Consider the following 14,502-nt stretch of genomic DNA (forward strand, 5'->3'; position numbering starts at 1 on the left):
TTGTGAGGGCCCCATTTTTTTGTAATCTGATGAAACATTCATGTGTGACACATGATTGATATGTGATCACATCATAATCTGTGCATCTTAATTACCCATTTGATTGGTTGTTGTCGTTAATCTTGAAAATAAAATCGGGAGAAAGATAGGTATGCTATTGGTGTATGATAAGTCATTGGTGGAAGCATATTGATGCTAATTTATGGAATATTGACGACATAATTAAACATTTTTTCAAAAAAAATAATCAAGGAAAAGGCTCAGCATGAAGGTAAACTAATGGACATCCACAAATGAAGGGGGAGACAGCCATAAATACGGGGTCTTTTCATTGAGAGGAGAGAGAATAGACAGGCACATGGTTGGGTAGCTCAATGGAATGCCAAGGCATGATCTGAATATGTAAGGTGTTGCTTATCTAAAAAAAAAATATATATATATATATATATATATTAAATTTCAGCTTCAAATTCAATTTTTCGCCCATCTAATCCCACATTGTATACATGCTCTTCACAATGGTCTTGTGCAACTCCTTGATGATGGTTTAAGAACATGAAATTGAGAACAAAAACGGTCAAATTCAATCTGATCTAACGATTTAGACCAATCGATCTAATCCAATTCCTCTAACAACGTTTTTGACAATTCAAAATTTTCATTTTTTCTTTTTTTTTTACCACTTGTCAATTTAAGATTGAACTATAATTTAATATGTAAGAGACATTGGGGTTTATCTTACATAAAATTTCAGCCCAATTTGAATTGTTATGTGGTAGATCCATACAACTGTTAGAAGTAATATTTAAATATTGATACGATTAAGCTTAAATATCCAAGCTCCAAACCTTATCCTACTCATGTTTAGGACCCATTAAGATTTAAGCTCATATATGGATACCACTATAGATCAAAATAAAATCTTAATTTAGCTTTGGAGCTAGTGCGGGTACAACTACTTTATCCCTATATATAGGAGCAACTTTAAAACCAATAGCCTGATAGGTGAGTTGGCAGTAGTGTTCTAAGGTAAAAAAAAAAGGCATTAGTGTTCCCTCGCTAAACACTCCCGTGGAGGTCCCTTTTCCAGTTTCCACCCAACATTTGTTTACATTGTCCCTTGATGTTGGATCTACAGGCCCTGGATTAGCCTGGTGGCTGCACCTTAGGGGTCGTTTTCATTGCCGAGGACTTTGTCTACGTTTTGAGTCCTCTCTTGCACAAATCAATGATAGTGTGAAAATCATCAGCAGTGACAATATTGGTGTAATAAACATCGAGTGGTTGAGAGTTCTTTGGATCATGTGCTTGAATGTTTTTAGTCGTCAAATGCTCATTGCACTTTGCTATCCATTACATAAAATTTGAACTGGGTTTCGTGAGGAAGGAGAAAAAATCATTTTGGATCATACATATTTTACACATATTTGAACGGTTGTTGGGAGGTCAAGTATTCCCCTCCATTTATTCTGGAAAAAAAAATTGTGTTATCTTCTTGAGTAATGCATCAAAAGAGTTTTATTGATATTTCTTCTCTGGTGCTGATTGAGCTCCATGTACAAGGCTTTATATTTATAATATTGGAAAAGTTAGGGCCCGTTTAGTATCATTTCTGTTCCAAAAATGCCGTTTCGTGTCAAAAACGAAAATTTCAATTTATGTGTCAAAACGCAGTTTTTAAACGAAAAAATAGTGTTTCAAAATTTTAGATTTTTATCAGATTTTTTTTTTTGTAAAATGGAACGAAACTGGGAAGACGGAACTCCAAGTCCAATCTCGTTTTTTCAGTTTTTTTTTTTCACTTTTTGTTCCAAAAAAACAGAAACGGACCATAAGTGCACCAAACAGAAGATTCTATTTTTTTGTTCCAATAGAACAAAAAAACTCCATAAACGTTTTTTTAGAACAATACCAAACGAAACCATAATCTTTTAACTCGGGTTGCTTGGGAATAAGGTACTATCTAACTATAGGGAAGATAACTGATTCAACCAACCACCCTCACCTTTATTAGCATCAATTTGTGTAAGGTACATGTACTTATCCGTATAGGCGTGCAACTCTAGATTCTCATTCAAGTAGTAATATTTAAAATAAAAAAATAAAAAAATTAATTTTAGAACTTTGTGGGGGACCCTAATTAATATCCCATCCTATATTTATTTAAATTGGCTTTCAATCTTCTTAACATATTCATTTCGATCATGTTGCATCATAACGAGATTCATATCTTATACTAAAAAATTACAATTAAGATTAAATTCCAACTCCAAATCATATACCACTAAAATTTAACTGTGGTTATAATTATGCTTATATTTCTAACTCCAAATAGTATCCAACCAATATTTAAGACCCATTAGGAATTTGGCTTTAATATGGAGACTATTATAGATCATAACCCCATCCCTATTATAGACTTGGAATTTTTATTTTGTAATTAGAATTTTCTTTTGGGTAAAGATTTTGTAATTAGATTTGATCTCTGTGGTCTACTACACTTCAAGGCTTTAAGCTGTTTATTAAAAACGTTAAAAGGAAAAAAAGAAAATGTTTATTAAAAAGAAAATACACCATGAATTAAGGTGGGGCCCATTGGATAGTTGTGCATCCTGGTTGAAATTTTCCCTTTATAAGTGTTTGCATAAAAAAGAGGGAAATAAAATCCATCGTTGAATAAAGTCAGGTTTAACTCTCTAAGGTTATAGAGATAATTTCAGATAAATCAACTAAAAATCGATTTTTTTTTTCTTCCTATTATGTGGTAACAAATTCGGTTAGGACAGAAACTAGTAGCTATAGTTGGATCTAGCTCGTTTACTACAAAATAAAGGCGACGACTCAGATTCAACGTTCTGAATCACTGACAATGACCCATTCCAAAACATAGACACAGCCCTCTAAGCTATGTTTGGTAGTCAAGAGAAGAAAAGAGAATAAAATAAATAAAATGAAAAAAGCATAATTTTTTGTAATTTTTTATTGGTTTAAAAATTCCTATTTGTGATTGGCATGTCCTCATTCAAGCGAATATTCAGTTTTTGAATTTTAAAATTCCTCTTAGTAATTGTGAAGTTTTCTTTTGCTCTCCAATCAAATCTTGCCAAAACCATAAAAAAACATGAAAAAAAATATAAATAACTTTTATTTTATTTTCTTTCTTTTATTTTATAACAATTTCATTTCTTTTCTAGATTATTATTTTTTCTTTTATTCTCTTAGCTACCAAACATAGCCGTAAAGGCTCAAGGGCATTAGATCTGAACCATCCCTTCTATCTCGCAATAGAGGAGCCCCGCCCCTCATAGTTGCACCAGTTAATAACAACCTCCCTCTTCGACTAACCGGGCGCAATGATAAGAGTTCACTAGTCACTAGTCACTAGACTCACTACTAGGGGTGTCAATTGGTTGGTTCTATTCGATTTCAATTGGGTTGAATCGGTTTCGGTCTAAGAATGACGGAGACCAAAACCAATATGTTAGGGAACTTCCGTTATCGATCGATTTTGGTTTCAGTCCGGTTTGGTTTCGATTTATTTCGGATTTTTAATATCTGGTTAATACCAGTGTAGATCGGTTTATTATTGGGCTTGAACTATAATGAAATCTTATATACATAACTTATAGTGACAAAATTTGATAAAAAAAAAAAAACACTTTAAATTTATGATTATGATTAAATCATAGTTTATCGTCGTAAGAGAACTAGTATTCAAATCAATGGATAACAAATTACTAAGAAGATAACTACTATTGAAATCACAAAATGAATCCTATTATACCCAATCATTCATTTAACTATCAAACTAGTTTTGTATATTGAACAAGAAAACTAATGAAAGCATTAATACAATTTACAAATCAATTTCTCTATTAATAACCTACATTCAATGATTTGTACAATCCCTTTACAATAAAAAAATTATTCACTAATATTATGAAAAATGGTAGTCAATTCACTAAATTATAATCTCATAATTATATTTTTTTTTATCGATTTTATTCGATTTGATTATTATTCGTTTCAATTTAGATCGATTTTCAATCGATATCAACATACCTTAGTCCAAAACTAATCCAATAACGCCCGATTCAGTTGAATTTAACTTAGCCTTTTTTTTTGTCGGGTGACTATACGTGCTAAAATAAGAGGAAATGGTGTGATAGATGGACAAAGTAATCCAGCCTCGGGCTTTGAATGACGTGTAATCGTTTAAGAAAGCATTTTACATAAACGACATATAGAATCAATATTATCAGTTAAGGAGGGACCCACTTAATGTGTGGCTGATAATCTGATTGACAAGTGGCACATCATCTTACGTGACCTATCATGAGTCATGACGGGTGTCACCCACCTTCCCCTGCGACCACCAAAGCAGCCCAGCGCCCATTTCAATCGCAAACAGCTCTCAAGGTTTCATGATCCACGGCGAATATATGGGGATTGTACGTTCACTTAATTTTTTATTATTATTAATATTGATATAAAAACTATATATTTAATCTCACTTAGGAAAGTCGATGATGCTATGACCTCTTGGTACCCGTGCCACCAACTGGCAAGGGTATCAGACTATCAGTTCTGTGTTCGTGCACCTTAGCTTGACTTTGTATTACATCCTCGTCAGTTATTCACCGTTGGATACGTTTCATATCTCAACCGTTAAGAGTCATACGTGATAGATGACGTCTCGCGAGCCTCGATTATTGGATACATTAAATAAGTAAAAAAAAATTCCACGTCATTAATCCGAACTAGTGGACCCTACTGCAAATGATGCCATGGTGTTGCCCACTGTCGTGATACAGCTGTCTTTCTTTTAGCTGCTTGATAATAACTGCCGGACCCCTCAAGTCTGTCGCAAAAAGATGCTTTCTCCTTCCAATTGATTGGTTTATTGTGCTTTTGTGCTATCACTGAGTGCCTTGCCCGCAGAAAGGAATCTAAAATCGAATGATGCCGTTCATAAGAAAAGTCAAATATTTAGATTAAAGATAATATGGATACGCTGCGACCCCATCATGCGTATAAGGTGCGTTACCATCACGCACGGCTGAGAGCCCAACACCTTTAACTATGGTGGGACCCATTACCAGAGTGGATGGATTCTCAACCGTTCAATAATACCTTATTAAATTGGGAATAAAGATTTGATGTTTAGAAAAATAAGAAAAAAAATCTATCTATCTCCAACTCTTATCTCTTGACTGTGGCCAAAGGAAGTGGAGCCAACATGGACAAGAATCCAAAACCTTGTGGGGTCCACAATTTCTTCTTTTGTTTTAAAGGGTGAGGGAAGCTATAGCTCATTAGATTGGATCTGTTGCCGGTCTTGCAATAGCTGCCGTCTGATAAATCTTGATTTTGATCCTGGTCCGAGGTTTTTGAACTTCTGGAACTCACTCCATTGATGGTAGATGGCTACTATTAGATTCGATTGGTGGCAGAGCCGTTGGCTCTGTTTCGTCTCTTGAGTCTTAAAGGAGCATTACCAGGGGAAAAGCATGGCCCTGAGGTTTCTTTAATGGTGGATCCACTCGATCTGGTCAGTTGCTGCTGTGGATTTACTTTTATTTTCAGCTATTCGTTTGTGTGGAGGTGCCTGTAGCTTTCGGTTGCAGATTTGAAGCTTCATTTAATGGCCGATCGGTCGGTTTCCATGTTAGAAGTTTTTTATACGGTTGTAAAATCGACAGCAGATTGGCTTGGCGGTTAGGGTTACGTGTTGGATAGTTGTGGACCTTTCTGGCGTTACGGAAGTTTTTACTGCGCATACGCGCCTATTGGCAGCCTATATCCTAGTGGACAAGTTGCTAATTCGCTTCTGCTGTTTCATGTACTGGGCGATTTTAATTTCCGGAAAATGGAGATTTGGAGCTTTTCCGATCGGGTTTTGGCATTTCCGATTGATTGGTTCTTTGTCGCAGCTTAAATAGTCGGTTCAGGGTTTTTGTTTTTGTTTTTTGGGGTTTTTCAAAGATATTAAACCACAGGTTTTCTGCTTATTTTCAATTTTCTTTACGGCGATATCACCTTTGGAGCAAGGTTTAAGCCATGGCGAACCGGAATCTTAACAGAATGATGAGCTTTGGCATATCTGATTTAGCTCTAGAGCGCGTTATGGCATACATCCATGATCCTCGTGACCGTGATGCTGTTTCTCTGGTTTGCCGTAAATGGTATGAGATCGATGCTTTGACACGGAAGCATATTACTATAGCTCTTTGTTACACAACTAGTCCGGAGCTTCTCACACGAAGGTTTCGGCGTCTCGAGTCTCTGAACCTGAAGGGAAAACCTAGGGCTGCAATGTTTAATCTCATTCCTGAGGATTGGGGAGGATATGCTGGTCCATGGATCAATGAAATCGCTGAGTCTTTTAATTGTTTGAAGTCGCTTCATTTTAGGCGAATGATTGTTACAGATGCGGATCTGGAGCTTCTTGCTCGATCTCGTGGTCACACGCTCCAGGTGCTCAAACTTGATAAGTGTTCTGGATTCTCTACGGATGGCCTTCTGCATGTTACGCGCCACTGCAGGTGCTTTTTCTCCCCAAGTGGCTTGAGTCTTTATTAGGGAACAAAGATATAGCTCGAGTCTTTTCTAATTCTTGGTTTAGATTATAATCCTTAAAGATGTAGTTTGAGTCTTTCTAATTTTTGGTTTAGATTATAATCCTTCCCCTCCTTACCTCACTTATCTTTCAAGGGTTTGTTCAGCATATTTTATAGTTTATTTTAGGAATAGATGCTTCTGAATTCAAGAAATACTGGGAATAACTGTTACGAGGTCTTCTAACACTGGATGGTCTATTTTATGGACTTAAACGACGGAATTAAAGAGAAGTTAGTTCTGTTGAGGAACTCCTCCCCTCCCTCCCTCCCTTGTTAAATATAACCCGTCCTGTGTAGTAACTGTGAATGGAGGAGTAACAGGTTAAATAATCTTCAAGCAGAAAAGAAATTTAAATAGTTAAACCCTTTACATAATGTGTTATTTTGGTTGACCCTCGGATATTTGAAGAAACCTGCTATTGAGTTTCTTGAATTATTTGAGCAGAATTTTCTTTGAATTTATTTTTATAAATATTTTTACTTGGAAAGGGGTTATTTCCTTATTTTTTTTGAACGAAACTATGATAATTTCTTCTTTGAGTTATTTTTGAAAGAAGGAAAGAGGAAAGAAGTGAAGAAACTGCTCATTACTTGCTAAGCATGTATCTGATGTCTTGTCTAGCTTTAGATGGATGGTTGGATGCTCTATGATGAAAAAACATTTCTGTCTATTAATACATTACCAATCTCTTGCCTTCAGGAGAAGAGGGGGAAAAAAAAAAAAAAAAAAACTGATCTTTATATAAGTTTAGTTTACATCTTTTTGCTGAAGGAGTTGAATCGTGAATTGGGACTTGGGGCTGACCCTGTTTAATTGGTGTAAGGCTTATTTGAGCCAAGTTGTATTGTTTTACCTCCCCCTGCCCCACCTTCTCTTTGTATGCTTAAAGATTTTGCTATTCTCTTTGTTTTGAATTTTATTTCTTTATCAGGACTGATATCATTTATTGGCTCTGTAAAAACTTGGATATAAAGACTTTGTTCTCTTTCTGGAGTTGTGCCTTGGATTTGAGGTGATCTTAATGGTATTAACTAAAGGATTTCATTGTTTTCTGTTGAACAATTATTTGGAGATCTGGGTTTTCTGGGCTCTGGCTTGATAAATTGTGAACCATTGCTTTTGACTGTGTGTCGTGATTCCGATGAAAGGTTCTATAACAATCCAATGTTTTGTATCTCTCTGGTTGGGTTTGGATTGCTTCCCTTAAAAAGCATTTTATTGGGTAGAGCTTGAAGGAGTTTCATCTTTTTTAGGCAAGAGCTCATAACAGTTTTTGGAAATCAACTGTGGTTGTTAACTAGTTCTATTGCCTTTCCTCTTTTCTCCTAAATTATTTAGTTGCTGGAGGGGGGGATGTACAGGGTTTTAAAAAACATATCGGAATTGGCCAATTCTACTTGGAATCGACTGAGGTCAATCCTGATTAACCCCAATTTTTTGCTCACTGTGTCTGACCGAGTTAGGCCAAGTCCAGCTGATTCTGATCGAGTCTGGTCCAACTGATTATGGGACGATTTAAATCCAATTTGAATTGGAATCAATGGAGAGCAATCCCGTACTCGATTCCGAGTTTATAAATCTTGAGGTTGCATGCCTGTCTGCCATTCTGAAGTTCTAGGTCCTGCTTGACAAGCCATGATACCAGGATAACTTAACATGTTTACTGTGCTTCTGTTAAGACTATATGAGACCAATATTGACACTAGATACTGCATTGAAACTTATGAAGTGCATGCTTTTTGTTTCAATTATATTAGTATTCTCTTCACTCTTAGCATGACTTTATTTTATTTATTTATTTTTCCCAAGGAAATACTGAAATTGTGTATATGCTATCGTGCTTTGCCGTAGGAAACTTTGTATTTGTTAGAATTCCTATGTTCCCATGTCTTTATCAACCATCTCAGTTGGCTTGGATGCTATATATATAAATATATATATTTTTTTGTGGGGGGGGGGGCTATGAAGCAGGCTTTGTAATCATTTCTTGACAGAAGGCCACAACAATATGAATGTTAGAGAATCACATGCTTTATGAAAGAATATGCTATGAACATGCTCTTGTTTCAGATCTAGGACTTAGCCTAGGCTCTGCCTGACTTACTCTTATTATGTAGGAGCCCATTGACATCTGTCAAGTATATGCGAGGGTGTTCCCTTTTAAGTGGTATTTTTCTTGAAAAAACTTGACCATCAGATTTGTGATGTCTCTTTGTTCCATTTTTTGTACCATTACCTACACTAATTTCCCTTCATTGCAAGTTGCAAGTGGGAAGCGCGGTTTGCAAATACAATATGTAATTAAATCATGCATTTATATCCGATGAAGTGTATCTAGTCATGACATTAAATTTCACGTTTGAGCTAAGTCTTGACTTTTCTTGAAACCTTGATTTTATTTTTCAAAAATTTGACAAATTTTAAAGGTTCAGACAATCTTGTTTGGGGGGGGGGGGAGGGGAGTAACGAAAGTTCTCTTTTCCAGTTTGATCACTCAGTTGCATATAATCAAATTCCATGTACCAGTACTTTATGCAGAATGAAGAAAGTAGATCTATGTTGCAGATAATTGCTTTGTTTGGAATAATTTGACCTTTGAAGGTTATTGTTCCTTTATATCTTTGTTTCCTTAGAACCCACAAAAAGATGAAGGTGGAGCAGGAAATAGAGTGAGATTACTGAGTGAAGCAACTGTATTTGATCCTAGGGTGCGAAGGAACTACACTACCAGGTTGTGAAGGGAAAGTGGGGGCAAAGTGGAGTTTATGTTTACTGTGCACTGCAAATCTTTTGGTCATTGCCTTGTTACTATGTTTGCTTCCGAGATTTATTCTTTAGTTAATTGTAATAGCTTCTTTGCACCCTTCTCTGGAAAGGGGTGGATTCTGCCAAATTCTTCCATCCTCTCTGTTGGTCCTCAGTCTGCCTCCCTAAATCTGAAGGAGGTCTGGGCCTTCAAAGAATCAAAGATGTCAATGTTTTCGGCATCCTCACGCTCACTTGGAAACTTGCCTCTAGGCAGAATAGTATATGGGTCTTTTGGATCTATTATCATCTCCTTAGAAGGGACTCCCTTTGGACTGTTCTCCCCCCCCCCCCCTGCTGATTTTTCCTGGGTCTGGCAAAAAATTCTCTCCACTAGACCCAGCTCTCTTGGATCAATTCCCTCCTCTATTGGAGATGGTTGTTCCACCTCCCTTTGGCTCGATTCCTGGCATCCCTCTGGTGTCCTCCTTTCTTTAGTGAGTGTTAGAAGCATCTATTCTCTGGTATCCCCAGAGATGCCTTAGTTGCCTCCATCATCTGTAGGGGTGTTTGGTCACCCCCTCCCTCCCCCCTGTCTGCCATCTGGACGGACCTCCCTCCCATTCCTCCCAGCCATCATGGAAAAGCTGACAAAGTCATTTGGACCCAGTCGTCCTCTGGTCTCTTCGGTTCTTCCTCTTTGTAGGGCTCCATCAGATCTCGAGGTCCCTTAGCCCCTTGGAGAAAAATTGTCTGGTTGTCAGGCCATATCCCCCGCCAGTCTATTATTGTTTGGCATGCCCTCTCCAATTAGCTTCCCACCCACTAGTCTTTCCTTATCTGTAGACACATCCAGGTTTCCCATACCTGCTGCCTCTGTTGGAATAACTCCGAAGATACTGACCGTCTCTTCTTCTCTTGTCCCTTCGCTGCTTCCATATGGAAGCGCATCTTCAGCAATTTTTGGCCCAGTGGGAGATGCATCCTTCAAGTTATCTTGTTTGATGTTAGCACCAATCTCTCCATGCTTCCCCATCATCCGGTAAGGGATTCCTCCTTTCTATAGTTCTCCCCCCCCCCCCCCTGATTGTTTTGGTGTCTTTCCCTTTGTGATTGTTTCTCCCCCATTTCTTTCCTTTGATTTTTTGGTTTAACTTGGGCCCGATTTATTTGCAAGTTGTGTGTGGGTGTGTTATGTGCACACATAAGGTGCTTGTGCATTGCAATGGTGTGGGTTGCCAACCCCAAGCCCGGGTTTGAATCGCACCTTCAAAACTGGGCTGAGCCTGGACAGATTGGGTTGTTGTTGAGATTCCCAGTCTGGGCTAGGGTTCGGGATAAGTGGCCTTGGGCGGGCTGGGAACTTAAACCCCCCTCCCCCCCAAAAAAAATTGTACTTTGTTTTTTTTTTGGGGGGGGGGGTGTGGGTGGGAGGGATCTCTCATTTTATAAAAGTGGGAGGGGATTACCATGGGAAACCGCAAGTCTTCCTGAAGAATGTTGAATTTTCTTTTATATGCACCATTACAAGTCTTGGTCATGGTTTGCTAGCTGTGGGTCTGTCCTATGATATTTTTCTTTTACAAATTTTTTCATTGACCAATTTAATAGGAATAATATTTTTTTTTTCAAAAGAAAATAGGTATCTGGCATGTGGTAATCTTTTATTGAATCTTTCTGAAGAATTTTCTATTCTCCCCCCCTCTTATGCATCAGTTCAGTTACCTTTTATTGAATGACATATATTTATATATATTTTCTTTTTTTCTTGTAATAATTAGGTAGTTGTGTAGCTGCAATTGTGCATGATCTGATCAGACGCATTTTATGGTAGAATCTTGAGGCATAACTGCTGTGCATAATATATATTGGTTTACTGCACAAGAAACTCTTTTACTGTCCATATCATTGATTACGATTTTCCATCACTCTACAGTTTGACTTGAAGCTTTTGACTAGTTTAAACTTGGAAGGCACTACCACTAACTATAATGAGCTCATCTATCTCTCTATCTTGACTAGTCTATCAGTAGATGTAAGCTTGATTATTGCTTGTTGACCTCTTCATTTGACCGGTGTCGTTTCTGTGAATGAACTATTCATCCATTTATGTCATTTTTTCAGATGTCTAAGAACGTTGTTTTTGGAAGAGAGCATTTTAGAGGAGAAAGATGGTCAATGGCTCCACGAGCTTGCTCTAAGCAACACAGTTCTCGAGACTTTAAACTTCTATATTACAGAGCTCAGTAAAGTCAGTATCAGAGACCTTGATTTAATAGCTAGAAACTGCCGCTCCTTGGTGTCTATAAAAATCAGTGATTGTGAGATCTTAGATCTCGTTGGTTTTTTCCGTGCTGCGGCTGCATTAGAGGAGTTTGGTGGGGGTAGTTTCAATGACAGCCCAGAGAAGTACGCTGGCATCACATTCCCTCCTAGATTATGTCGCTTGGGTCTAAGCTACATGGGAAGAAACGAGATGCCCATAATATTCCCATTTGCATCTCAACTCAGGAAGCTGGATCTCCTATATGTCATGCTTGATACAGAGGACCACTGTCAGTTGATTCAGCAATGTGCCAATTTAGAAATTCTTGAGGTATGACCTGGAAGCTGTTTTTGTCCTTTCTGCATTTCTATCATTGTCTTTGCTTGTAAAGTTAACTAACTTTTGTCTATTCCTTCTTATGGGTAGGCAAGAAATGTCATTGGAGATAGAGGCTTAGAAGTTCTTGCTCAGAGGTGCAAGAGATTAAAAAGGCTTAGAATTGAGCGAGGTGCAGATGAACCAGGAATGGAGGATGAACAAGGTGTAGTTTCACAGAGAGGATTATCTGCGTTAGCACAGGGCTGCATTGAACTTGAATACCTGGCTATTTATGTGTCTGATATAACCAATGCTTCCTTGGAATCTGTTGGTACATACCTCAAAAACCTCTCTGACTTCCGTTTGGTATTGCTTGACAATGAAGAAAGGATTGCAGATTTGCCACTCGACAATGGAGTCCAAGCTTTGTTGAGAGGTTGTGAGAAGCTTAGGAGGTTTGCCCTCTATCTACGAGCTGGAGGTTTGACTGATGTTGGTCTTGGTTATATAGGGCAGTACAGCCATAATGTGAGGTGGATGCTTCTGGGTTACGTTGGAGAATCTGACAGAGGTCTTTTGGAGTTCTCGAGAGGCTGTCCTAATCTGCAGAAGCTTGAAATGAGGGGTTGTTGCTTCAGCGAACGTGCACTGGCTCTTGCTGTAATGCAGCTGACGTCACTGAGGTACTTGTGGGTGCAGGGTTATCGGAAATCTGAAACAGGTAGGGACCTCTTGGCCATGGGTCGCCCCTTCTGGAACATTGAATTAATTCCTCCTAGACAAGTTGTTAATGTTAATGATGATGGGAGTGAAATAGTCAGTGAGCATCCACCCCACATTCTTGCTTACTATTCCCTTGTTGGGAGGAGAAATGACTATCCTGCAACTGTCATCCCACTGGAGCCATCTACCATGATCAATACATGAAACTGTGAACATCTTCTCCAGATTTTGTCTCTTGCACCATTCACATGCGCTTTCAGGTGCCCTGTCCATATATCTTCCATGTATTGTTTCCCATCCTTGCAAAGCCCCCTCTCCTGTAATAAGTTTGTGCTATACATTACTCTGAAAGAGCTTGCAGTCGTGTGAAATACTGGCGCCACAATTCTTGCCCCCGCCCCTGCTATTTTTCCCAGTCCTTCGTCGTTGCTGCTGTTGGTTGATATGAGATAATTCTGTTTTTCAGTTAACAAGGAAAAATTCTGGAACTTACAAATTGATCTGATGAGAAGATTACAGGGGTTGTACTTGATTTGCTTTTGTAGCTTTTTGGAGTACCTCAGGATAGAGAATGAAACATCAGCTGGTAGATGAGAGTGTGAGTGACTTCACATTAGATTTGTTTTGTAGCCATGATCATGAATCAGAAGCATCCATATGGAGTGAACCATTTCTTCGATGGTTGCGGGTACAGACTGGAGGAGGATTAAGTCGATGTTTACGGTGCATCTATGTGGTTTGTCTGCATCATGTTGATGGTTAACCCATATCTTACATTCTCATTCTTCTTTCTTCTTGGCTGGTAACTTCCCCAGTGCAGTGGGATCGAACGAAGGATGGTGGCATTTTTATTTTTATTTTTAGAAGGGTATTCCAATCTTTTAATGGGGAATGAAGAATACTGAAAATCTTTGTTAGTAGGTGGAATGTATTGTTGAAATATTCTCTTGTTCGACACTCTACATTTTGTTTTGGCTTAGTGAACAGATCCTGTCTATGATCGATGGATAAATGCTACTCGAAACCATGCTCATAGTGGCTGGTATTGAGATTTCTTTGTGATTCAGATCTCATCTTTCTTATATCTAAAATGGGCTTCTTCTTCTATCTATTACATGAGGTCAACAAACTGTGATCTCCACTGATAAAAAATTAGGAAAAGCTGCTGCTGGCTTTGTCTTCCTTAGAATTTTGTTCACCATTGTAAGACCTTGACACTACTTGTCTTCATCATTCATGAGATTTGGGTCAGAATTTTTTGTTTTCTTCATTCTCCATCTTCCTTGATCATCTACTAGAGAAAACCCACCGTTCATTGCAAATAAATTTGACTATCCAAATATTTTGACCATCCATTGAAACTACTATAATTAAATTTCGCTTTGTTTGCATTTTAGCATCAATAGAAAAACAAAAAGAAAAAATATATATATAATTTTTGAGGTTCAAAACCCATGGATAAGAGATCCGCTCAATAAGTGGGAAGCACATAGCCTATTTAGCAGATTTAGCAAGGCAGTGAGCACAAACCCATCCTCAAATCTTCAATTTTCCCCCCCAATTTTATGAGCTAGAGGAGGAAGAACGCTGTCAGGATGTGTAATGTATGCTAGTTCCTTCTTGTGTCTGTCTTTCCCTCTCTTTATGAAATGACATATCTACCTTTAATCGTGAATTTGTGAATGGAGAAAAATAGAAATAGAAGCACACCATGCAGCCTGGCAGCGTCCACCTCCCATTAAGATAAAAAAAACTACAGATTTGAGTGTAACATTTTCTTGCCAAACCAGGGGGAAAAACAGAAAAGAAAAAAGATAACGGTAACATTT

At 37.9% G+C, this 14,502-nt stretch overlaps 1 protein-coding gene across 1 annotated transcript; it reads left to right on the forward strand.

The window, feature by feature from the left end:
• Positions 1-5,320: 5,320 nt before the first annotated feature.
• LOC122086160 (coronatine-insensitive protein 1) lies at positions 5,321-13,739 on the forward strand. The gene is made up of 3 exons (XM_042654886.1): positions 5,321-6,545; positions 11,491-11,962; positions 12,059-13,739. The coding sequence occupies exons 1-3, from the start codon at positions 6,061-6,063 to the stop codon at positions 12,875-12,877; spliced, it is 1,776 nt and encodes a 591-aa protein (XP_042510820.1). The 5' UTR covers positions 5,321-6,060; the 3' UTR covers positions 12,878-13,739.
• Positions 13,740-14,502: the final 763 nt, after the last annotated feature.

This window comes from Macadamia integrifolia, chromosome 8 (assembly GCF_013358625.1).
Source record: "Macadamia integrifolia cultivar HAES 741 chromosome 8, SCU_Mint_v3, whole genome shotgun sequence".
In the NCBI taxonomy this organism is placed as follows: Eukaryota; Viridiplantae; Streptophyta; class Magnoliopsida; order Proteales; family Proteaceae; genus Macadamia; species Macadamia integrifolia.

What these genes read in the sequence shown, in the direction of transcription:
- LOC122086160 (XM_042654886.1), top strand. Translation starts at nt 6,061, where the DNA reads ATGGCGAACCGGAATCTTAACAGAATGATGAGCTTTGGCATATCTGAT. An exon ending in CATGTTACGCGCCACTGCAG is followed by an intron (nt 6,546 to 11,490) that starts GTGCTTTTTCTC and finishes TCATTTTTTCAG; the next exon opens with ATGTCTAAGAACGTTGTTTT. An exon ending in CCAATTTAGAAATTCTTGAG is followed by an intron (nt 11,963 to 12,058) that starts GTATGACCTGGA and finishes TCTTATGGGTAG; the next exon opens with GCAAGAAATGTCATTGGAGA.